General features: G+C 39.9%; 1 protein-coding gene across 1 annotated transcript in view; it reads right to left on the bottom strand.

Annotated features, from left to right (window-relative positions):
• lama2 (laminin, alpha 2) overlaps nucleotides 1-26,629 on the bottom strand; it is a 233,020-nt gene that overhangs the window by 33,234 nt on the left and 173,157 nt on the right. The window contains exons 37-48 of the mRNA XM_085248215.1: nucleotides 24,104-24,246; nucleotides 22,504-22,602; nucleotides 20,498-20,609; nucleotides 11,561-11,723; nucleotides 6,018-6,096; nucleotides 5,810-5,941; nucleotides 3,966-4,082; nucleotides 3,604-3,767; nucleotides 3,030-3,168; nucleotides 2,066-2,168; nucleotides 1,690-1,806; nucleotides 623-805 (exon numbers count right to left, since the gene is read on the bottom strand). Coding sequence (XP_085104341.1) covers nucleotides 623-805; nucleotides 1,690-1,806; nucleotides 2,066-2,168; nucleotides 3,030-3,168; nucleotides 3,604-3,767; nucleotides 3,966-4,082; nucleotides 5,810-5,941; nucleotides 6,018-6,096; nucleotides 11,561-11,723; nucleotides 20,498-20,609; nucleotides 22,504-22,602; nucleotides 24,104-24,246 — 1,551 coding nt within the window. The remainder of the gene's footprint in view (nucleotides 1-622; nucleotides 806-1,689; nucleotides 1,807-2,065; nucleotides 2,169-3,029; nucleotides 3,169-3,603; nucleotides 3,768-3,965; nucleotides 4,083-5,809; nucleotides 5,942-6,017; nucleotides 6,097-11,560; nucleotides 11,724-20,497; nucleotides 20,610-22,503; nucleotides 22,603-24,103; nucleotides 24,247-26,629) is intronic.

Raw genomic sequence — 26,629 nt, 5'->3', positions numbered from 1 at the left:
AAAGAGAAGACATAAAAATTAAAAAAAAAAGTGCTATGCTTTGCAGTGTGCAGAGCTCTCATGCTCATGCCGAATGGAGGCTTTATTAGAAGCAACTATTGTTTACCGTGTAGCTATTAAAGATAATCACAATATTAATGGGTGGTGCTCCAATACTGCTGTCGAAATCAGCCTATGCCGCCATAGGCGATACTGACTGAAGAGCGCGCTGACTCAATACAGTGTGAACTCTGTGATTTATTGTATTTAAGCAAAACAAATATGTGAGATATTGCAATTAAAATATGGTATTGGTGCACCACGTATAATACGTGCTCAAATTAAAGTAAGTGAAATATACATACTGATTGCTGTGGGGATTGAAAAAAAGAGAAACAGAGAGAAATATATCAAATTTCAATTTTGAATTTACGTAGATCTGAGACAACAACAAGATAAAAGTTTGGAAATGTTCCAGTTGATCATTTTCAACATTTTGTTATTAATTTATCAAATTAGGATGTAAGAGTTGCAAAAATGTTCAAAAGCTCACTCTTTTCGGAGTAAAGAAAGAGTAATTAGTTACTACCTGCCTACTAATATTAGACTATGCATACTAACTACCAAAAGAAAAGCACTTTACTGTTTTTCTCAGGGTCCTGGATCATCTGATTGGCTTTGCTGACAGTCTCCTTCAGATCAGTGTAGTTGCGCTCTAGTCCACCAAGTCGCAGGTTCAAATCTCCAAGACGCTCCAGGACGTCGATGGCTGTGGCGTTAGCATCCGCTGCTACAGCCTTTGTGGCTGCTAGCCTAGCTGCTGTGTCTGTCAAAGGATGAAACATAAAAGATGTGTACTGTAACTGCCATAATTTACATTGATGTTGTGCAAACCCAAATTTTTAAACAAATATATACTTTACTGTTCAGTTTATTTACTATCATTTTTATGTGTTATTAAAGAAATAACAAGATAGCTCTTAGGTCAGATCTGGACTCTGTAAGTTCCACAAAGCAATTAATGGCATTAATTTGGTTTGATTATGGCATCACATTACATACATACGCATGCGCGCACACAGATATATGCTCTCTCAGTTCACGCTGCACAATAATTTTAAATTCATCACTTAGTATCAAGGATTATAGTTCTTAGACATCATGGTAAAAGAAAGTGAAACTTGGATGATTAAATGTGAATCCCTGCTCTGATCATCCTGGACGTGAGAAGTCTCCAGAATAAAAACACAGCTTGTTTTGATACAACATTTGCATAGGGCCAGTCTATGAACAGATTTTATTGTTTGAGACTGAAACTATAAAAGTATCACGCTAAATATTTGCTCTAAGCAGACGGTGACATCACACTAGGGAAATCCTGTAAAAATCTCTTTATTATTCATATTCATTTATTTTTAAGGCAAATGTTTCCATGTTGAACTGTTACTATTGCTACATTTGAGAGCTGTCTTTGTGTCGATCCAAACACAAACATGTGTAACACTTCAGTTCAGTAACTTTGCTATCGCCGCAGTGCATTTCCGAGTGCGTATCTGTGAGTACTGACATGTGTCAAGTTGAGTTTACCCGAGCAACTGACCTCTATCCACACACTGATATTGATCCACTCTGTCTTTATCTTTCGCCCACACTTGTGTGCATGCACAGCCCCCCACACACACACACACACACACAATGATGCAATCATACCGTTGGGGATGGCGTTGAGCGTTGCCATGGTTCCATTGACAGCTTTCAGCAGGTCTTTGGTTTTGTCTTTCGCTGCTTTAACTCTGCCCTTCAGCCCGGCCACACCAGCTGCATTCTCTACACACACACAACACACACAAAGTAAATGATGATGGTGGTTTGATTTGAAGCCAAGGCCGCCTGCTAATGAAATCACTTCCCTCACCTCCCTAATGGGAAAGAGTGACTGAGAAAAAGGCATAGAGAGGCAAATGTAGGACGACAGTGATATCAGATACACTGCTCTAAAATTGGAAGGCTTGTTTATATTGTATAAGGAACCTATTTCTTGCATTATATATAATATACATTCTGGATACACATACACCGACAGTACCTTGGACCTCATTTTGAAGTTGTTTAGCTTGATCCAACAGTACATGACTCTTCTGCAGGGCATCTCGAGCTGCTTCCTTTACTGGGATCTCTGGACCTAAAGCCTGCATACAAGGAGCAACAGTGCAAATTATGTGACTTAAAATGCTCTCAGAATAAAGTATTTTTGGGTTCACACACAAATTTAAAAAAAAAAAATGTAGAGGTGCAGTAATCTGCATACAGAGGTACCGACTGTAAGATCAAAGCATAACTACTTCGCATTGCTAAATGATCCTCTAAGAAAGGGATTCAAATTACTTAACTATTCATCACTTTGTTTCTCCGTGTTCAACCCTTTGAATCATTTTTTCATCCCTTTGCTTTTCACTTTTAGCCCTTTACATATTACTTGCCAAAGGAAAAGAAAAAATTAAGGCGGCGAAAAAAGCAAACGAGCCGGATGAGTCAACAAGAGAAGGGTAAAGTATCAGCAGAATGACGGTCAGACGAATGAACTGGCTCAGAGGAAATTAAAGTGAAAAAGGAGAGAAGAGGAAATACATGGAGAAAAAAAATCAAAGATGAAGGTGAATGTTTAAAAAAAAAGTAAAAACGTGCAAGGGAAAAAGAAAAAAAAGAAGGAAAAAAAGAAAGGGAATAGGAAACGGGACAAATTAAAAAATAAAAGAAGGAAAAAGGAAGAATTCAGGTGTGAGTCATGATAATGAGAAAGAGAGGGAAGGAAGAAGAGGGACAGAGCTGTGCTTTGATCCCTCAGCCATGACTAATGGAGAGCACAAGCTTACATTACTGTCACTGCATGCGACACACACACAAACACACACACACTATCTTTTGTGCTGAGAGAACACTTTCATGGTCCGGATTGCTAAACTGCTTGTGCTTGGTATCTACAGTAGCTGAATACAGGGCGAGTTACATACAGCATGTGTTTCCATACGTGACAGTGCACGTCCTCTTACCAGTGCCAGCGCCTCGCTCGCCCTCTGTTTGGCTGCCTTTGCTTCCTTCTCTGCTGCATCAACATTCGCTTTAATGTTACTGTAGGCATTGAAGGCGGCTGTCGCATTGAAGGAAAGGTTTTTAGCTTCAGCCAAAATACTGTGAAGAGGGGGGGGAGAGGAAGAAATGGACAGTGATTTCCTATTCTATTTGTTATACACACTTTGGTAAGCAGTTAAATTAAACTGGAAGTTATAATGAGAATTTCCAGAACTTTTCATGTTTCAACATTTACTGCCATTAGTTGGATTTTGGGTGGACTTGAGCATAATATATTCCAGCTTAACTGAACTGTGAAGCTGAGCGTGCAGTTGATGATGGTATGCTTTTAGCGCTTAAGAGTCGATTTGGATATTTAACTTACAGTTACATGAAACTGAGTGAAAAAGCTGTAACCAGCAAATGTTATTAAAAAAGACAACAACATGAAAGAAAGCAACATGAACCCGTTTTAAAATCACACTCGGCCTGAAGTAAATACTACCTGGGCCTATGTGTGTGCTTTTCTGTACTGTAAAAATATACTCCCTTTACCCATCTAAAATGGCTGCAGAGTTGTTAAGTTGCTTGGCATGTTCCTCTGCATCCTGCACGCGATAAGCCAGGCGACCATCGCTCAAACCATAAGTGAGGTGACTGACTCTGTCATCCAGCCGGCCATGAAGAGCCCCGAGCTCACTCGCCATTTCCTCCAAGTCCTGTGAACAGAGAACAGAGACTCAGATCTACATAAAAGTGACTTTTAATGCTAATAAAACATAACAATAACATTATATGTGCCGAACTGAAATTTGTCTTTCTTGAAGACAAAAGCAATACAACTAACCTGAGGCAGAATATTCTAGAGTGGACAGAGGTTTAAAGTGTTACAGAGCACGAAAGGTTTATTTCCGTACCTCGATCTCTTTGTTGACGTTGTCAGAAAGCTGGTTCGCTTCACCCAGTAGACGTTCTCCTTCTCTAAGAACCTTCTGTGCTTCCTGTTTCACTCCGCTGACTGCAGATCGCTTCCTCTGCATTAAAAGAAAACAGGACCAGATTCAGATGGTGGGGTCAGGAGTTGGTGGTAAAAACATGAAAGCATGGATCCATCTGGCCTTACACCACTGGTTGAGGCTGGTGGTGGTGGTGTAATGTGTGGGGGGGTATGTTGTAGGCACACTTTGAGCCTCTTAGTACCAACCGAGCATCATTCAAACAGTACAGCCTCCCCAAATATTGTTGCAGGTCAAGTCCATCTCTTTACCCCAGTGTAGCCACATTCTGATGGCTGCTTCCAGTTGGATAATGTGCTATGTCGCAAAACCCAAATCATCTCAGACTGGTTTCATCACAATGAGCTTAATGACCTCCACAGTCAGCAGATCTCAATCCAACAGAGAACCTCTGCGATGTGGTGGACTAGGAGATTTATATCATGGATGTGCAGCTGGCAAGTCTGCAGTAGCTGTGTGATGCCATCGGGTTGATATGGACCAAAATCTCTAAGCAGTGTTTCTGGGTCGAATCTGTGCCACAAAGAATTAAGACAGTTCTGAGGGCAAAAGGGGTAGTGAGCCGTAACTAGCAAGGTGCATTTAATGAAATTGCTGTGAGACTATATTGATTGAGTGTGTCAGAGATAGAAGACTGTATAATCTTTCCTGTAGGATATGTAGGATAATCTATTCAATAAATGTTTGCTATTTTTTTCTGTTAGAGGTTATGCTGCATCTAAGCCCTTCTTGATGATTAATCACATGCAAAAGGCTTCTCAACAAAATAAGATTAAGTGGCATCAATGATTTATAGATGGTGAATTTCAGTCTTTGGGATTATTAAGCATTTTTATTGTTTTTTCAGTTTAGGAGACAGAAACTAAAAGATTTAATTGTCTTATGTCTAAAGTCAGAAATAAAATACACTTAAAACGTTATCGTTACTATCAGACGTTGGGTAACGTGTGGCCTTGTGCCTTTAACTTTGTGACCCAACTTCTTAAAGACTGGAACATGCTTATTGGTATGAGCATAAATTTGTGCACTGGTCTCTCTCAAGTGCATGGAAGGGTCCAAAAATGTGCAAACAGTCATTTTGGTGCTCTTTTCTGTAGCTATCCAGGCCACAGTAGAAAGTACAGAGCAAATGGGGAGTAACAAAGACATCACACAGCAGTGTTCATGTAGATGCTTCAGGTTCAGAGTCGGTTTTTATGAAATACTGCTCGCTTCAGCACTTTAGAGTATACGGCAAATACATTGACAAGTAATTGTAATGCCAACAGAAGGGTGTTTTTACAGAATCTACTGTCAATGGTCTAAATGGTCTGTATTTGTATAGCGCTTTACTTGGTCCTAAGGACCCCAAAGCGCTTTAACTATACACAATCATCCACCCATTCACACACTGGTGATGGCAAGCTACAGTGTAGCCACAGCTGCCCTGGGGCGCACTGACAGAGGCGAGGCTGCCGGACACTGGCGCCACCGGCCACCACCAGTAGGCAATGGGTGAAGTGTCTTGCCCAAGGATACAATGACCGAGATTGTCGGAGCCGGGGCTCGAACCGGCAACCTTCCGATTACAAGACGAATGCCCAACTCTTGAGCCACGATTGCCCCATTGTGTGATAGTTAAAGAGGCATAGAGGCTTTGCTTACCACATTATGACAACATTTAACTAACTGACATCTCAAAATATCAGTTATACACAAAACACACAGTTTGGACACGAGGTCACAATGTAAACTCGTGCTTGTACCTCCAGGGCTGTGAGGTTAGCTTGGTTTTGGTAAGCCAGTGAGCCAGCCAGACTTGTCTGTCCCTGGGCAAAGATGAGCAGACCATGGGCATCCCTGAGCTTCTCCTCATGGTCCGAAAGCTTCTCTTTTATCTTAGAAAGAAGATAAGGAGGTGTTAAGCCATTCATTTAGTAAAACTGAAGACAAATAAGTAAAATTAATTGTCACCTCTGCCTTGAGGTCTTCAGTGGCCTGATGCGGTTTACCAAAGAGTCTTTGGACTTTCTGATACAACTCTTCTGCTAAACTGAATGGAAAAAGAGGAGAGAGAGAGAGACTGGATTATTTCCATTAAATCCCACAGTGTTACTGCACAGTGTCATACATGACTTAGTAGAACAGTGGATTAAAGTATCACATGCGAATACTAGAATCCACAGAAGAGACAAGAGGATGGGAGTTACTGCCATGTGTGAAAGACCCTCTGCTAGTCTGAAGACAATAATCACTCCATATGACTGAACACTGAAATGTGGGTCTGAAATTAGCAGCGTTTGTCTATTGACCCCTCAGGCTAAGATAGATTAAATTGCAGCAATGTAAAACATTGCAAATATCACTCTAACATGCGTGTCTGTGTGGGTGAGGGGGTAAAGCAACACGTGGTAATATACACTGCAACAGAATTTGCTATATAGGTAACAGCAATAAATATAACTGGAAGAAAACGAGATTCTAAAAGATAACTAAAACCTAACAACCGAGCCTCATCAGGCTGCCTGTCTGAGAAATACTCCGAGGCATAAATTTTGCATTCAGCTTGCTGCAACAAATATCCAGAGCCAACAATCCAGAGACTTTGTTTAATATAAAAGGAATTTTAAGCTGTCATCAGGCTTTGTTTAAGGGACATTTCATTAAAATTTAATAGTTTTGTTGTGCTGTTCTCATTCTAAGTGCAGTACACACTGAGTATCTAACATGGGATGGATCATTTGCAAATGTATTTATGTATAATGTTTGTGTTTGGCTTTTACAGAACAATCCATTTTCTCTTTTTACAACATCAGGCTCAGCAAGGCTGAGAGTGGGGAGGTGACAATAGTCATTTTCCTCAATGGGAAAGGCAGACTCAGACACTCCATGTGCATTCTAGGCTATGAAATGAAATGAAAACAGCAGTAGAAGCAAGTGAGTGCATGGCTTTCAGGTGAGCGGTGTGGTACCAGGCATCCAGCAAATGAAAGAGCAGAGCACTGATTGCTTAGAGAGCCAGTATACTCCATCAGAAATACTTCATAGGTGTTCAAACAGTCTCTACTGCTACATATTTCCAAAGACAAAATTGGATGGGAGAGTACAATCTCTGAAACTTATGTTGCAACATTCATGGCCGTCGCATACACGGCCAGCTGTATGAAGGTGAGAAAGTTGGCAGAGTGTAAACTTTCTAAAGCCCCTGTTTCAGCCTTTATATGAATTTAGGGGGCTTTTTGCATAACGCAGTGCATCATCATGAATGTTTCCAGAAAAGACTTCTCAAAATGAAAAACTTGAAAAGGAAAACTAGCCAGTGGGCAGCAATGATTGTTTTGCAACAACCGAGACATTGAGCATTTTCAACATGGACATCTTGTCATGTTGAAGACACCTAAAAGTCACCACTTCACATTTTGGGTGGCTTGTAGCAAATATTCTCTTCTTTAGCTGGCTCGGGGCATCAGAGGATGTGTACATAGGGGATAGACTCAAGGGAAAACGTTCACAGAGCACCAATCGTGTGAGCCGGTGTGTACCCGGACGCCCACCCCCAGACACAAAGAACCACCAACGCACCGACACCTGAGGGAGTCCGCCACTGGCAGGGGAAGTGGTGGTGGGTGGAGATAGGCCTCCAAACCTTGGAGGGCCTGAGATGTCCCCAGAGAGGTGGCGTCTGATACCCAACCTGACATATAGACACAGACATACAGGCACACACAGATACAAACATCCATTCCCACCCTCATGCTCTCATATGCACTTACTCCACACTCAACCAACGTGGAGACAGACATAAAGAGACGCTGTACACACGATCACACTCCCCAAGCGTACTCTACAAACCGGGTCTAGGTACCCTTGCCCCTGGAGGGGGGAACTGCACCCAGACCCAGGTGGTGTTACCCTTTTCCCTGCGGTGGGGGGAGGCAGACCGCCCCGACTCCGCAGCAGCAGGGAGGCCCCACACTCCAGACCGCAGTCGGACGGCCAACTCCTCCTCCTAGCCCCCCCGCTCCAGCAGGCCGCAGAGAACGGGGGTGAGAGAAGACTCCAAACCTCCCTCCACCCGCTCATTGTAGTGTTGATGCATGTGTGTTCTAAGGTGCATTTAAAACCCAGGAGGGCATGGAGCTACCTGCCAGAGAGCAGCAGGTAAGCGCATGGTCCCTCCTGCTAGCCCTCAATGTCTACGTGTATTTAAAATTGAGAGGTGGGCAACGACGCCAGGGGTGAGGTGTACACCCTGATGGTACTTTGGACTCCGTGTATCGTGCCCACCCCCAAGATCCTATATGTATGTGTAATGAGAGTGTGAGTAAAGTGAATGTCTAAGTTGCGGGATAAAATTGAGGCAGAGGCAGCCAGAAGGGGACGGGGGGGGGGGGGGGGGGGGGGGGGTAGCCTCCTCTGCACCCTGGTGACATACCCCTACTCCATGATGTGAACTTTTAGAAAGCAGAAATACTTTCAAACAGTTTAGTAGCCATATGCTTACCAGTGAGTCCTGTAATGAGTGCAATTTTTAACCTTCAGCATTAAAAAGGACTACAAGGATCTAGTGTCCTCCAGTTAAGAGTACTCAGAGGACAATTTCATATAATTTTAGGGACATATGGAAGGTAATGATTTGATCTGATGACAATTTAATGAACCCTGTGGAGAATAGCAAGAGAAAGTCAAAGTTAAAAAAATATAACGGGCGCATCTAACAATTAATTATTACAACATCATTATATACTAATGCTGCATGTGAATGAAAGTAACATTTGCAGCACACTGCAAAGTTTTTGAACTCTGGCATATCTAGATGAAATATAAACAGTATGCATAATTGTGCCAGCTTTGCTCATTTTAGCACTTGTTTTTTGCTAGCGTTTTCTTTGCTCCCCTCAGGGCTCAGTGAAATAATGCACTGTGAACTGACAGGCAAGTCACTGAATAGCAGTGGCAACTTCTCTTTGTCTCTGTTTGTCCTCATATGTTATCCCATCACAACTCGCTGTCCATCTGTTAGCTGTTCCCCTGTCCCTCTGTGACTTTTCTTCTCACTACCTGTTCTTTGTATGGCTGTGTCTTTCTCCGCTTCTGCCCCCGCGGTGATACTTTTAATTAACTCATCGACCTTGTCAACATTTACTGCTCAAAGGGACAGACAAAGAGAGGGAGCAAAGGAGGGAAGACGGGAACAGATTACTAATTCCATCAAATGCATTGAGAGAGACAGAAAGTGTGGGAACGCAAAGGGGGAAACATCAACAGGGCTTTAGGACACATAGCAATCAGATCTCTGTAAGTGGGAGTGGTTTACATCTGATACCCAATGTCCAAAAAAAGAAAGAAAGAAATCACAAAGGAATGATGGGTTTGCTTAATTTAACCTCTACATATTACCTAACAATTTTCCAAATACTCAGTGCAGTGTTGTTTTACAAATGAAGGTGATTTTCTTTTATTCCCGGCATTCACGGAAAGTTCCATAAACAAATAGAATCTAAATGAAACTAGTTTCTAACTCTTGAAAATATCAAGTCTGACATCATTTGCAGTTTACTTTATCAATACACGCGGCAGAATTTTCTTTATTTAAATGGCCAGAAACAAACATAGTGCATTTACAAAGTAATTACACACAAGTTAAATTTTTTTCAAACTAATTTACCGCAAACCATAAGTAGAAATGTCCACTTTGTGACAATACAAAAGGTGATTTTGCAAAAAGCGAATGTATTTCTTACTTCCTGCCTTCTGCACACTCTACCCAGGCAGCAACCTTGCTAAAATCAAACCGAGTATTTACAAGTGAGAGAAAATCTCTGAAGCATAGTGTTTTGTACACATTGGAACAATGTCCTGGCACCACTCACAATTTCATGAGTAAAAACAGCTCAAAGTAAATGCAAAGTCTTGAACAAGTGAGAGCAAAATAACTGGTAGGTGGAATCCTGGAGTCACATCAAACAAATGTGTTGATTTCTTTCATCTGCATTCTTTTATCTCTTTATTATCACTAAATTTAGAAACATCATGTTTCAAATTGATGCTGAAAAGCGAGTTTGTGAATTAAATAAGCATTCAGAATATTCAAGCTGTACTATTATAATCCAATATTACCAGATTGTTCAGAAAACCCTTCAGTTGATCCAAAATGCTGCAGCAAGATAATATTTCCCAGATGGTGGTGTCTCTCTTTGGCTTCCGGTTAAATCAAGAATTGAATTAAAATCATTCTCCTCACATTTTCGGGGTGGCTGTAGCTCAGGTGGTAGAGCAGGTCATCTACTAATCAGAAAGTTGGTGGTTTGATCCCTGGCTGCTCCAGTCTGCATGCCAAATATCCTTGTGCGAGATACTAACCCCAAGTTGCTCTCCAATGCTTCCATCTGAGTGTGAATGTGTTTGAATGTTAGACAGAAAGCGCTTAAGCACAGAAAAAAGTGCTTGAATGAATGGGTGATGTATAATGTTGTATAAAGCGCTTTAAGTGCTCAAGTAGAGTAAAAGTGCTATATAAGAACCATCCCATTTACTGTAGAAAGTCCGCTCATATCTTCCTCAATCAGGCCTCCTCATATCTTAAAGAGCCAGTAGTACTATATTATCTTAATAGAGCATTTTGTGGTTCATATTGTATTTAAAAGCAGAATGGGAGGCTGAGCCTTCGGCTATCAGGCCCCTCTCCTGTGGAGCTAGCTCCCGGTTTGAATTTGGTAGACAGACTTAAGATTAGACTTTAAACTTTGGCCTTTTGATAAAGCTTAAACTTTTGGCTTTATCACATGACCCTCAGCATCCCTTGGTTATGCTGATATAGGTCCAGGCTGCTGCAGGACTTGTGATGTACTGAGCACTTCATCTCCACTCACCTCAATTTATTCTTTGTGTGTTTACATGGCACTGTTGTGTCTTCTCTCTCCCACATGGACTTTTTCGTCTTGTCTCCCCCTGTTCTCCTTTCTTCATTTCGCTTCACCCCCCCCCAAACATGTCACAGCACGTGGTTGCTTCTATCTGAATCTGCTTCTGCTGGAGGTTTCTTCCTGATAAAAGGCAGTTTTTCCTTCCCACCATCACCCAATGCTTGATCATAGATTTATTTGTCTGGTTGATGTGATTTCCACTGTTACACTAGGTTTTTTTCTTTCCACTATAAAGCACCTAGAGATAACAGTTGTGATTTGAATCTACAAATTTTACAAAAAATAAAATAAAAATAATGAAGACAGCGAGAAAGAGAAACATCAAGCATCCTCAAAAAGTTCCCATAGCATGGATGCTCACTTTTTCTCTTGTACTCAGACATGACTGTTAGCATGTTTTATCTCTGTATATTACCACCTTATGGTTTGCACACACTCCGTTGCATATGTCTAAAACAATGGCTGGTCTGTTTACTTAGTTTTCCTTTTGTGTGTGTGTGTGTGTGTGTGTGTGTGTGTGTGTGTGTGTGTGTGTGTGTGGGAGATAGAAAAACATGACCTCTGTACATATGTGTTCATGTGTTTCCATACTTGTTTTCCTCCTCTGCAATAACTTTCTTCCCTCCCAGCTGTCGTTGCCTCATCTCATGCAGCATAGCCTGGATCTCCTCCTTCATCTCGCTCAGGCTTTTTTCTGGAGTTCCACCTCTCCGTGAAAGAGACTGATTCAACTCAGCAGCCTTTGATTCGAGGTCTGGAGACAAAGACACAACGTGAAAGTAGTCTGAATCTAGAACACGGCAGGTGGACAGACTCAATTCATGCAGTCACAGTTTTACAAGCATTTCAGATTCACTGAAATTTCCTCAGGGTTAATAATGAACTTTTATATTTTAAATATATAGGTATTATCAAGTTCGGATGTTTTTATTTTAGTCACCTTAACAGTTCTGCTTAGCTTCGCTAACAAACCTTTCAGCAACCAAGAGCAGAAAAACTTCAAAACAAGCTTTGAAACACACCACTGACACGTAATCATCTTATGAAATCAGTTTATACACTGGCCAGCAATTCCTGTAATGACATATTCACTTTATATTTTAGAGCAGTTTTATTTTTTACTCTCTCCTGGGAAAATAATCTGGGTATTTTCAGTTGTTAGATGATCAAATTTAGTTTAAAAACAACATTAACACACCAGAGCTTGGTGCATGAAAGGGAGAGTCTAATCTATTTATCAGAGCTAAAGATTTCTCTGTCAGTTCTTTGTGGGTTTGTCACCATGATCAGCTTCTTTGACAATTTTCAGTAGTTAGTCTGTTATATACAAGACAAACAGCCAAGAGGGTCAATCTCCTTTTAGTGTATAGGCAATATACAGCCCAACTGTGTAAGCAAAATAACTCCATAAAGATGGATAAAAACATGAAAAAAAATGTCCTATTTAGTAGGGCTGTTCGATATAATGATATATATCGGATGACGATATAAAAACATCTATCGTTTCATTTTACACTATAGTTTGTTTCATGGTGTCGCAAAATAAACTGTTTACGGCAATATTTTTTCATTGTTTTGATGGTCACTGTAGTGGCTATATTCATTTCTTAAAGTTCTCTCTTTCTCTTATATTTTATATAACCACACTACGGACGGACAAGCGCCTGTTTTTATGCGTTGTCGTTAGCAACAACGACGGTAACAGCATCGCGTTTTCGCTTGTTTATGTTCCACATAAACCTTTCACAATAAAGCTCAAGATTAGTGATGTGCGATACCACTGATTTTCTTTCCAATCCGATACCAAGTAACATTCAGGGTGGTATCGACAATACTGATCCGATACTGATACTTTGTACAAAAACATATTTTATTTATTGTATCTCAAATTATAGCATCATAATGATTACAGGACATCAGATTACTTCTTCTTATCACTTAATAATGCAGAGTTCATCATATAGAAATAAAAAAAAACTGAAGTTGTGCTATTTGAACACCTTGCCTGCCTGCAGCACTAAAGGACTCTGTGAGAGACGTCTGTGTCGCCCTAGCAGCACCTGTCCCTCTCCTCCTCTTCAGTCTCAACATACGCTCGTCATATTCTGTGATATGATTTACTCTGAGGTGTTTGACAAGGTTAGTGATGTTGCCACAACCATACATGCCAACCCTCCCGATTTTTCCGGGAGAATACCGAATTTCAGTGCCCCTCCCGAAAATCTCCCGGAGCCACCATTCTCCCGAATTTCTCCCGATTTTCCACCCGGACAACAAAATTGAAAAACCATATCGCAGAATTCATAGCGCGGCCCAGCCAATTCCAGTTTCCAACAATGGCGACAGCTACTTAGTTTTAATATTACTCTTATTTCTCTTTCTTGGTCGCAAAAAAACTTTTAACATATTTTCAGGTGAGAATGTAGCTGTGTAAACTTCAAATATCGTCTTCAAACCCCCGCGGTCTTTCGCTACTCGGGTTAAACATGATATATAAGTCACTTTGATAACTTAAAAATGTTATTGTTTGGCTTTTTCAGTGTTTTATTTGTTCGTGAGTAAATCGGTTTGGCTGAGATTAAAGTTATTAGATTCGATTAATTTAAATTTAACTTTATTAATCCCTCGGGAGGGTTCCTCTGGGGTTTTCATACAGCTGAATAAACGTCAAAAAGAAAATGATTAAATAGAAGTGTGAGACGGTCGAGTGTTTACGCCAGCGCCCGGTTATATTTTAGATAGCAAGGAGCAGACGGCAGAGTTTCACTCCACCGAGGGAACTCATGACGTACTACCCGGCTTTCTTTAGACCACGAAGGCCGGGTCCTCAGGTGGAAGCGGCCTCTGAATTTGGACACCCCCGCTGTTTCCGGGTCGGCCAAACATTTAACGTATTTTATCCGATAAATAAACACTGTAAAATGTATTCCCCCCCAACAGCCCTAGTATGGCCACAACACCTCACTCTTGGAGCACTTTTTTGCCACATGTATCGCAAACCACGTCTCAGCTGTTTGTGGAGGTAAAATAAGTCCTCACATGACTCCAATTAGGCTCAGCCATTGTTGTGCGTGTGCACGCCAAGGGGCGCGAGACATTTATACAGCCGTATTTCGCACATGACTATGAAAGGCGGAAGAGGAAGTAGTTCCTTTGAATGTAGACAATCCGAATGATATTACTAAAATATCGATATTTTAATGTGAGAATCGATTCTAGACCATAAATGATTGGTATCGGAGGAATCGATATTTCAGGATCGATCCGCACATCACTACTCAAGATCCTGTTGAGACTTTTCAAAATAAACGTAATCACGTGAAAGAGCAGGTTATTTGCAGATGAGAAGTAAAAAAAGAGCGGCCGGGTGCTAAATAATAAACCTTAGACTCAAACGTTAGGACAGGCTTTTCCCCGCAGCACGCCGTGTAATAAATACTCACAAAGAAAACGGCAGCCGTTACAACTTATGTCTAAAAATGTGTAGTTTCATGCATCGGTTAAAACACTCGACTCCAGCTACATGACGCGCAGCTGGAAACACTTCCTGCAAGTCGAGCTTCCCGAGATTCACAGAATTTACAGAAAATGTTGCATTTTTGTGATTTATATCGTTATTGGGACGATAGAATTCTTATATCGGGATATGAGATTTGGGTCATATCGCACAGCCCTACTATTTAGTGCAAAGAAGTAAAACTACATTCTGAAAATGTTCACACCACGCAAACTGTTAATTTACAAAACGGATAGTGGACACTCTAACATTCAGCAAATGATTCAGCACAAATTTCATGGCAATCCATTAGCTGCTGAGAAATTTCAGCCATCACTAAAGTAGTGGACAGAAACTGCACAAAATACTAAATTCATCATCCACAGATTGAATTTTCTAAACCTGTATGACTTTAATCTAATGATGGAAACACTGTGTTTTCAAGTATTATCTTGCCTGTTCAGTCCACAGCATTATTATAAGGTAGAATTATCAGAGGGACAACTCAGACTGAGCAGTTTGGAGATAATGTTAGAGAGGCATGGCTGAGATGGTTTGGACATGTGCAGAGGAGGGATAGTGGATGTATTGGACAAAGGTTGCTGCCAGGCCAGAGGAAAAGAGGACGACCACATAGGAGTGAAGGAGGACATGCAGAGGACTGGTGTGACAGAAGTGGATGCTAGGGACAGTTTGAGAAGTGCACACAGAAATCCTCTTCATATATACAGAGATGTACCACAGCCAAACAGATGAACACGCCAAACCTGATGGACATTCTGTCTTTGGCAAAGTCTGACAGTAAGACACAAATGCACACGCTAAAGCTCTATTCAAAGCAAAGGAGTTTATGTCTGCCCCTCTTTAATTAAATTACAGCTAGTGAAATCTCAAACTAATCAATAATTAAAATACAGTAAAAAAAAGAGACTCTATGGCTATTCAAACTGCTGCAACCCTAATGAGAAGTGTGTCTGTGTATTTGCTTATGCAAAACGAAAACAGAAGAGGGAAAAACTGAATGTGTGTTTGTGTGGTTTGTGTGTCTGCTGTAATGCTGCAATCCTTTCTCATTTGAAATGTAAACACAATATGATTAAAGTAAGTTCAAAGTTAAACGGAGTATGTGAGTGTTTGGAAGGTGTTTGTGTACGGGTGGGCCTGAGTGTATGTGTGCGCAGTTGTGGCAATGCAGCATTTCCGCTCATTTAAAATGTAAACATGCCGTGATTAGAGCCAAGACAGAAGTAAAGCCATCATGCTAATGAACAGCTGTACTGCATGTGTGTATGTGTGCGCATGTTGCATTTGTGTGTGCGTATGTCTATGAGTTTGTAAGTGTGTGTCACAGCCATATAATTACATAGTAGGATTTAAAAGCCAATTAAACACTTAAAACGTGGATGGAATCATATTATGCTATCTAGTAAACACAGGCACGCACACAGAGAAAAGTGTGTACAGTATTATTATGTGTGTGCATGTGTGTGGCTGTGCATGCGCAGCTGTATGAATGTGTGTGTACATTGGCATCAGTGTTTGTGTATCTGGTGTGTGTGTGTGTGTGTGTGTGTGTGTGTGTGTGTGTGTGTGTGTGTGTGTGTGTGTGTGTGTGTGTGTGCATGCGCACGCGTTTGTGATAGCCACTAATTAAGTCTCTAATTGCTGCTCTCAATCATCCAGTGAGCTGCGACACAGTCTCTCTTTTCCTCTCTCAGAAACAAACACGTGCGCGCACACAACCATAATCACACAATGATTAGGCAGAGGGCCAGAGAGCTGGGAGCAACAACAAGAAGAGGACAGTTTCATCACAGCCAGCCAGAATGGGTTGGTTTAGTAACTTTCTTTTCATCACACAAGCCATAAAATTTTCATAGTGGAAATCAAAATATTTCATTATTTGACTACACAGTTTTAGAAAGAGCACACTTGTTTGTTGTTCCCACCTAATATCAGCAAAGGGGAGGAAGAGCCACTTATAAATAGATTTATTTGTGCTAAGCCTAAGTAGAATTCAATTAGAGTTGCTCAGGATAAAGTGACTAAAACTAGAGCCACACACGCACATATATAACTATTTTATATATATAACCATTTTCACCAACAAGACTATTATTTTTTTTTAAAGCTTTGACTGTCTAACTGGAGCAGTTATTGAAAGGGAAAACACAGAGAACAACACATTAGACAACAGGGAGCGACTGTGGAAACAGGTGACAAACCAAGCTGCACTCAAGATCCACTTATTCGCTCGCTATGGAGCTTTTATCAGCAGATAAAGTTTAGGTGGTTACCATGGAGCTGCAGTGTTTTTAGTTTTTCTGTTAAAGGGTTGTGTCTTTTGTCCATACTAAAACACCTTTTTCCAGCCAGCATGAATACAAGTAATAAAAAAAAAAACTCAGAATAGGGGAAAAAAAACACTTTTGTGACAGCAAAGTTTATCTAAAAATGAGAGTTCAAAAACAAGTGAGTGGAGACTGTTTGAAATCGGCAGCTTTTTCTAATGCCAAAGATGCAGTGGGTTAAAAAAATATCTTGGTGATGGCACACTGCATTGAATTGTGTCACTGATGTTTACTTTGTTAAATGTGAAAAAAGGGGAGTAGCTTTTCTTTCTTCACAGTTCATCCTACACTGGACCTGAGTCCACCCGCTGTCGGCAACAACCTGTTTAACCTAGTGCCCACATAGCCAGTTCACTGCTGGCTGGTCCTTGTAAACAGAGGCTTTACAAATAGGCTGATTTTCCCACAGCCAGAGCCATGTGCCAGGGATAACCACATCAGGGATATAATCTCAGTGACATACACAACCAAGAGTACAAACGATTGTTCGAAACTGTTCATTTAGGATAGTTCAAAGTCTTTATAGGGATAACTTGCACATAAACTAACTTCATTATTCGAAACTTTGTCCATTTTATTTAGATTCCACCACTGCAACACACTACCAGAGAAAAAGTGTAGTAGTCCACTTTAAGGCTAATATTGAAACAACAGGGACTAAATGTGGTGTCAGCTGTAATAGTAGGTAAAGAAGAGCATGAAGGGTTCTAGTACAACCAAAGTGTCGAGCAAAAAAGCACTTTTGGCTAAACAAAAGCTCAAAAGCTACACGTTCAATTCTCGTCCACTCCCACACGGAAGACTGCTAATGGCTTGGAATCCCTAAACAAAGCAGTGAAACCTCTTTTATACTTGAGTTATCATCTGTTGTGTTTATTTTGTGTTGAGTCAAAGAAGAAAACTAATCACAAGCTGGTCACGAAGCCACTGTTGACAGAGCTGAAGGAGGAGATGCAGCAGCTGCACCAGCAAAAAAAAAAGAAAAAAAAAGGAGACTGGAGCTGAATTGAGTGACCTGCTAGTTACATATGCAGAGTATATATTTGTGTGTGAGTGTGTGTGGGCGCATGTGTGCGTAAGACAGAGCCAAAGAAAGAAGCAATCTGCCTGAAGTCGTCACTGCTGGAGGAAACCATCTGGAAAAAACTGCAAAGTCCTGAGAGACTCTTTTACACCAGCATCCCGCTTTTGGACAGTACTTATCCCTAAATCTGTGGCTACATGGATAATATATGATTCGTGGTTAAACAAAGACACCACATGAAGAACTCAAGCAAACAAACAAATAATAGTGAAGAAATACCTTTAAGTTGTGAAAATATTTTGGTTCAAATTAATTGAAAATTAATTTAAAGGTGCTGTAAGCCAATATTATTCTATTAACAGTGAATCAAAGCAGCAGGGTTGTTTGAATTCTTAAACCTACAAAGATTTCCTTCTGAGCTACAAGCTTGTTGTTCTAATTTTCTGAAATGCAACGTTACCGTTCTGATTCACCGCTCTCTTGCCTCTTATCAAGACACAGCAAAAATTCTTTATTGTTTTATTATTTATTGTTTTTTCCTTTAAACGCCACTCTGCAGTACATACTTAGCACCACAGCAACGAGCTGGTGAACAGGAGCTGAACATTTACCATGAAAAAATATATTTTAAAAAAGGCCAATGTGGAAAAAAATCTTTAAAAAAAACTTTTGAAGCATGAATCTGTGTATGCATGAGCAATGCTGCTCAAGCTACCATTTGTGATTGAACAAGTACAGTACTTTTTCCTCCAAGCTTCTACCATGACCTGGATGACTGAGAACCCACAATAAGTACAGTATTGTGCAAAGATGTTGATCCGTTCTTCTCGGGAGGAAGAGTAACTTCTTAAAGTGTTCCTGATCAACAGTTTTCCAGGCTTTCTAAAGGTCTTACAAAATGTCTATTTGGATATTGGCTGCTTTTCACTTATTTTCAGTCCTTTTCTTGTAGCAGACAATTTTCAGAAGAATGTTTTTTTCTTCCTTTCTTGTATGTTAAGGCCATAAACACTGAACTATGAATCACTCAAGTGTAAAAAACAACTAGTTTGAAATTGTATCGTTAGGCAATGCTTGGCAGTCCGAGATATGCCAAGCAAACAAGAGATAATCCAAAGAAGAAGTGGCAGACTACAGCAGATTAACAGCATGTAAGAGATTCATCTGGCCCCTCAGTTTATCCATGTACTGTTCAATAAAGCCTCATCAGAAACCATCTCAGTGGAAGAAGCAATTTTTAAGTAAGAGGTGTGCATTATTGCACAAGAAGCAGACATTGCAACAAGGCATTGTCAAAATGTATAAAGAGATGTATACATGGAGTCAAGAAGCAGGTACAACAGTGAGTGCCTACAGCCATCTATAAAACATAGTGGAGGATCTATCATTGTTTGGGGCTACATTTCAAACAGTGGTGTTGGGTAACTTGTCAAAACTGGGTATTATGAACAATTGTGAACACAGAACAATGCCATCAGATTTTGATCCATCGGGCAATTCCATTTGGAAAAAGCGTCTGATTTAAAACTGCTTCGTTTTTCAGCATAACCATGATCCCAAGCACACTGCTAGGGCAATAAATGACCCCGGACCTCAGCATTTTTTAAACAAAGAAGAGCTTTGAATGTCCTTCAAGAAGCCTGGAGAACTATTCCTGAGGACTAAAAGCAATTCTAACCTGGCTAAGAGAGTTCAGGCTGTGCTGAAGAATAAAGGTGCTCATACTAAATATCGATTTTGTAGTGCATTAAGCTTGTTAGAATGGTACAAACTGTTTTTACCTTGTACAGTTTATTTCACTATAATTATGTGGTCACATTTCAATAAATAACTGCACATATTTCCCATTTTCCTAGTAAAAGAAAGGCTGGCTCAAGATTTTTGTGTAGCACTGTAGTTCATGTGCACATGAGCTAGATTGTGCTTTAGAAGCCTCTTTTGCCACATGATGCTACTCTTCAAGGTAATGGAAGAGTTGCTTGCCAACTACCTACAAAACGAACAAAGCCAACTGAGTTGTTGCACCCAATTATCTTGGTAGGTGCTCTCTTTATCACCGTGGTTAGCGATGCTGCAGCCTGCTGGATCTGTCTTTATTGGTCAGGCAACACTTTACTCCGGCAGCTGGCACAGAGCACTGGCAGCTGGCCCATCAGCGACTGTGTTTGAGCTACGTTTTCCATTAGTGATCTTACAAGGGGGTACTAAGATGTTTTGTTTGTCTCACTTTGAAAATGTCACACTTTCAAAGAATAATGATCGAATAGAACGAATACAAGCTGTTTACTCCGAGTAAATGCTGAAATGAGTCTTGGTTGTAACGACACTGCTCTTATCACAGTAATTACTTTATGTGCAATTCAACTTCAGTGTCATTCTGAAGATGCTGCATCTTTATTTAAATGGAGTTTTTAATGTGTTCTGTCATGATAATTATTCATTTCATTACGTTTTCATACTCTTCTGTCCCACTCTCCCGAAATGTAATAACCCAAATTTCCCATTGGGATCTGTTACGTGTAATATTCTCTAATTTAATGAAATGTGCTCTAATGACAGATGAAACTAGGGAGACAATAGACAGATAAATCCTGAAATCCCAGTTGGCAGGATATAGAGGAAGCTAATAGGGGAGAGGTGCTTCTCATTTCTGCTACCTTTAGCTCCGAGCAGTGTGTCCCTGATGAACTGCTCCAGGTCCTCGGCTCGTTTATGAATCCTGTCAGCATCATCCTCAACCTGCTCTCCATCAGCAGACACCTTAGTGGCCTGTACACAAAGACATATACGTTATAAAATAATGAACAACTGCTGAATAAGTGAACGTATCGACTTCTATGGAGCGGAAAAAAGAAGGATGAGATCTTCAACGTAAAGGGCGATGAAAGCAATACATAAGCACTATTGATAATACTGTGCAAACAAATATAAGGATAAATGAATTACTGACATGAAATGAAAACAAAATATCAGACATTAACATGTTCACAAAGGACCAGGAAAACAAGAGACGGATGAATTTTTGACAGACATGAACACGCACACACTGACAAAAAGAAAGTGTAGGTAATTACTGTTGTGATTTGACAAGACCATGCTATATCATTTTAGGTGGTTTGTGTGAGAGTATGTGTGTATGTGCGATGGGGTGTGGGGTGTGGGGGATAGTATTGCTGTCAACAAATGTCAAGGCCTCAGCCCCTAAAAGGCTGCAGCTTGACAGCACGAATGTGAGTGTTATTTTTCTCCATTTGGTATTTTTAGGTCCCCTCCACTCAAAAAGTGTTTTTTTCCTTCTGTGTTGGTAAACTACTCTTACAGATAACTTTGACTCTCAAAATGGTAAAAAATGAGCGCGTATTAGACAAAGAGTTTGTAGAATACTTCATTATTTATGTGGTATATAAAACTTTAGAGTGCTAACTTTTCATCTTAATTACTTTTATGCATGGACTGATTCTCAAACAGGTAGCGCAGCCCTGAACTTTTATTCTGTGGCATCACAGAATAATAGATGGAATAAACTAGACTGGATTTATATATCACTCTATGGGCTTTCACACACATTCAAAGAGCACTTTAATCTGTGCGCTTAAGACCTCTATCTACCCCGCATTCACACCAAGTTTAGAATCACCAATTAATCTATCTTTGGAAAGTGGGAGGAAGCTGGAGTACCTGAAGAAAACCTACGCAGGCTCAGGGAGAACATGAGTAGGTGTCAGGTGTCCTCCGTCCTGCAAAACCCTCAACTAAACCAAACTGTCTGAAACAGACTGTTTCCAGCTGTATATTCCATGTGAGATATGAAAACTTTGGAACTCTCTGGAGTTCATGTGTGACAACCACTTTATTTTATTAATATCCAACCACTTAGCTACTCATCCGCGCCCAGCTGAGCGATATAGCTGACCAAAAGAAGCAACACAGAGCTCCAGAGGGTGGGAAAGCTATTCATGACATCAGGTTTGCTTTGAAAAACAAACCATCAAAGTGAAACTGCCATGATAAAGTCCTTAAAATGCCCTTTAAGACATTTTTGACCAACTGGTACAAGTTATTCTGCACTTCATCTTCATTATTTTTGCATAGTATACACAACTAAAAAGAAACATGCATGTAAAAATATAGGATTTAAAAGTTGTGTAAAAATCTGCTTTAAAAATTAGTAAAATGCTCAAAATATGCTTCTCTGACCCTCAATAATACTGGTATATGTTAGCATTTAAAATCTAGATTATCTCAACAAAGAATGGAACAAAAGGCAATCGACATCCAAAGAAGAGCTTTGAATCTCATTCAAGAAGCCTGGAGAACTATTTCTGAAAGAAAGTTCAAGAAAGCTTGCGTAAGAGAAGACTTTTAGAATTGTACAAACTCGATTTTTACCTTACATCCTTTATCTGTATTTATGATTGCATGTTTCAGTGGATAGCAGCACTTAATTCCCAGTGTCTCAGTACTATATATCTATATTTTGACATCCCAGACAGCAAAAACTGTTACACACAATGCTTTAAACTATGATCTCAGTGCCTGTCACAATGTGTATTTGCTCTCCGGCTGCACACAAAGAAAGAGTGAAACAAGGATAAAGACAGGACGAAGGCAGACAACGATGGAGACAAAATTTGAGTCAAAAGAAAAACTCAAAGGTTTTTACCCTGCTGTGTAGCTGGTCCATCTCTGTAACCAGCGATCCCAGGTTGGAGTCAGCCAGTTGCAGTAATCTCTCTGGAGCTTTCTGAGGCGACAACATGTGCTGCCAGAGAGAAACAGAGAGATGAAGGAATTATGGAGAGAAATGTCTGACACATTTTGGCCCTGGGCTAGGCTTTTGAACTGTCTGGCTTTGTGCCGTAGAGCTAAAAAGAAAAGAATAAACAAGTGCGTGCAAAAGGCAAGGAAGACATAAATAATTCAATTGTAAACACATCTGATAAACATATTTAAATTGTCTCAAAGTGCAGTGTGTATTAGCAATATAAATGTGGCAACTTTATGGAATTGTAATTAAGCGCTTGGAAAATTTTGAAAAACTCACTAAGGAGTGTTAATGCAGGATAATCCTTTACCTACAGAACATCTTAAGTGAGCTAAAGTGAGTGTCTCAATGTACGACCATATATTTGATTACACAGCACATTAAAATGCTTTCTACTTGGTTTATTTTTTACAATAAACCAAGTAGTAGTTATAGTACATATTTTCTTTTGTAAAACCTTTGAAGCACAAAACATTTCCATTCAGTCATCTAGCCATCTTTGCATCCTTCTATACTGCTTGTCCAACTTAGTAGGCTATTTATGCCGCCTATTAGTTTAAAAAGTGTAAAAAAGTGGGGTACGCCCTGGACATGTCACCAGTCTATCACAGGGCTGAAACACAAAAGTACATATTTCCCTGTGGTGTGTGTAGGACTCACTGTGACTTGATAATTGTACCAGTGGTCTTTAGACCTCAGGGGGAAGTAATGAGCCCACTAGAGACTGACACATCATAGTGAGGCCAAAAAAAAGTTCCACTTAAAAAAGAGGCAAGCATTTGAATGGTTCACAAACAGAAGCAGTCGAAGTATCATAACATGTCATGCACATGTTAATCAGTAGATTCATTAGATAAGTTTACCATGTTGTAGTAGTGTTAGAATGCACAATGAGTATCAGTATGCCCTACATAGAGCATTCAAGTAACGCCTCATAAAAAGTAGTATGCAACCAATGGTCACAACCATTGGTAACATTAGATACCAGCATCTGCTGTTCTAATAAAAATTGTAAAAGAGTAAAAAGAGAAATGCATCATAACAAAAGGAATAACAGGCTAAGGAGGACAGCGAAGCAAAGTAAGTTACAATAATCAAGTCGGGCGGAATTTAAAGGGAGTATTAAAAGTCTCAAATTACTGGGTGTAAGACAAGGCACCGATTAAAATGTTCCTTAGATGAAAGAAACAAGATTTGGATCTTAGAGCCTCACAAAACAAAACAAAACAAAAAACGATGCAAAGGTTCTCAGTAGAATATTTGATATTGTTGGCAGGGGGGCTGGTGTAATGACCGACCTCACTGGAGAAAATTCCATGTCCTAACACAAGAATCTCAGTTTTTCCAGAATTCAAATGGAGGAAATTTGAAGGCATCGAATTGAGGGACGCCACATATAGGTGGTCAAAGTAAGTCAAAGTAATGAAACCACTTGTAGTTATGACATGGGTTAAATAAAAGTAAATTCCAACTACTCTCACACATTTTTTTTTCTTACCTTGAGCTCCTCTGTCATGTTCTCAAATCGGTACAACACCTTATAAGGTGGTGGAAGGGGTGTCGTCAAAGTGACCTCATTGATGATGCTTAACAGGCGGTCCATATCGCTGATCAACAAACCAGAGCACTCATCATCGCAGGCTGGAGAAACAAGTAAAGACACACAGTCAGATGTAAGGCAGTGAGTCATGAGGGCGACTAAAACCACAAACAGTCATTATGGGTTTGTGTCTGTGTGTGAGCTGACATGTTAACTTTTCGAGAAAGTTTGAGTTTTGAGTGCATTTTTACAACTGAATGTGTGTTTATATGGGCGAGCTCAGAAACACATCAATAAGGGACTGTGGTGACTGCTTGTGTTTTTCTGTTTAAGTGGCTCTGGCATCAGAAAGACAGGGCTGGTGATGCATGAAATTCAGCGCGCAGGGGCAAAAGTGCCTACTACAAGTACACACTGCAGGCTAAAAACACACAAACAGACACCCACACACACACACAAATATGCACGGCGCACACCAGGGAATTCACTAAGACACACACACATTCTCCTATATCGCGTGTGTATGAATTTCTTTGCCTTCTGCAGCCTGAGGCTGATTTATTACACAAATTAAAATTTCTGACAAGGGAAATCAAAGAAAAATTAAATAAAATAAAAACAGTTTCTACTCTATCAATCTCTGACAAAACAGCAAAACACAAATAAATCCATGCGTTCATGCAGTTTAATGCATACACACAAACCCACACATATATGCGCACACAGTGTACTGTGTGCAGACTACATTGTGTATGTGGGAGTAAATAGCTGCTTGTCAAATCAAAGCTATTCAAGAAGCTCACTGATGAAGGATTGCATTCACTAACTTCAGCACTGAGGGAAAACATTTTGTACTACAGAGATGGAGCTTGTAAGCAGTATGTTGAAGTCTGCTGATAGTGGATTTTAATAATGACACACAATATTATCCTACATGTGTGAGTCACTATACAACGGCAGTTGTTTTATCATTGCAATCATTTCCAGTGTGCCATTGAAATGATATATGTATTTACACCAAGCAAGTGTAATATTATTGTGTAAATGTTTTCTATTGAAGTGTGATAATAAAATAGTAAACTTCTATTGATATAGTAAATTATATGAGATTATAAGAGTTGTAAGGGTTACAAATGTAATGCAGTTTATGTAGTAGGTAGGTTTTGTAGGTGTCAAAACACCACTGAATTTAAAGGTGTGGCACTAAGCAAGTTCACAGAAACAACAGCGCAAATGTCCCCACCTGTGTCTTTAAAAAAACAAAAACTTTATATACACAGACAGAAGAAAAAAGATGGAGATTGAAGTTTGATTATAACATGAAAGTTATACTAATCACCAAATTTATGGCCAAAATAAGCAATTTTCTAATGACTTTACAGTCAAGTATTTTTAAGTTTGAAAAGTATTATTTCAGGGTGGGACTAAAACCAAAATGAATCTGTATATCCCTCAGTTTCCCTCATGTGATGTCTGGATCCATAAAAACAGGACAATGATGGTCAAAATGTTCCACCCACCAACGGTTTCCATCTTCTGAATACTCAGTGATCAATATATTGTGTTCCCAATTATTTTGCATCAGACTGATAAGTCCAAAGTCAGTTTGTCTAAATTAAAGTTACAACACTTAAAATATTTGTCAATTTTTGACAATGGGAAAATTAATTGAATTATTTCATTTAATAGGGAAGCCCATTGCAGTCACATTGTAATTCAGTTTAATCTAATTTAGAAATAAGCTATATCCTGACTTATTACATAGCTATAATGCTATCCACCTGTTAAGATCAAGCACTAGCGATTCTGTTGGTCAGGCTTTGAACGTCATGTAGTGATATGGATCTTGGTTTTAAAGTTTATATAAAATGCCCAGCAAGTTTCTTTTCCATTATTAAGCAGATATAGTCTTTAGTTATAACTGTACACCATGATACTGTATAGTTTATTCTCAATTTTCTTCCTGAATTTCTTCTTCTTTGGGTGCGTTTACTAATGTACCCATTACAAAATCTATTGACATTAAGGGGCAATTCTTAGCAAACAGCATTATACAACAAATTTAGGAGCTGCATGCATGTCACTATTTCTGACTCCAAAAGTGCTCAGTGGCATTGGACAGAATGGGAGAAAGGCCAGATAACAGAAGGAATGCAGAGTGCAATCACTCTTCAACAAGTGAACAGCAGTGTGATCACTCCATTCTCTGTAAACCATCAGGACTTGGGATTATAGCCTGGACGTAGAGTCGAGCGGTTTGGTGTCAGGAAGCATTGCGGCACACGCACTGCCAATTTATGAACACACGCTTTGTGTCTGAACACAAAGACCTGAGCAAGCAATTTCCTCACTGACCTGACAGCAGCAATTTCACATCAGCCTCTGTCTTACTACCCTTTCTTCTGTGCTCTCACTTGCACACATAGACTTCCTTCTAGACATGCTAATGGCACCAAATTGGCCCTGCCATTATGGTCATATTAA

The sequence above is a fragment of the Mchenga conophoros genome, linkage group LG15 (genome assembly GCF_057382185.1).
Source record: "Mchenga conophoros isolate Kocher_MC1m ecotype Shallow Benthic linkage group LG15, M_conophoros_male_GT1.1, whole genome shotgun sequence".
In the NCBI taxonomy this organism is placed as follows: domain Eukaryota; kingdom Metazoa; phylum Chordata; class Actinopteri; order Cichliformes; family Cichlidae; genus Mchenga; species Mchenga conophoros.
The sequence above is the reverse complement of the archived record's forward strand: the minus strand, read 5'-3'. Positions and strand labels throughout refer to the sequence as shown.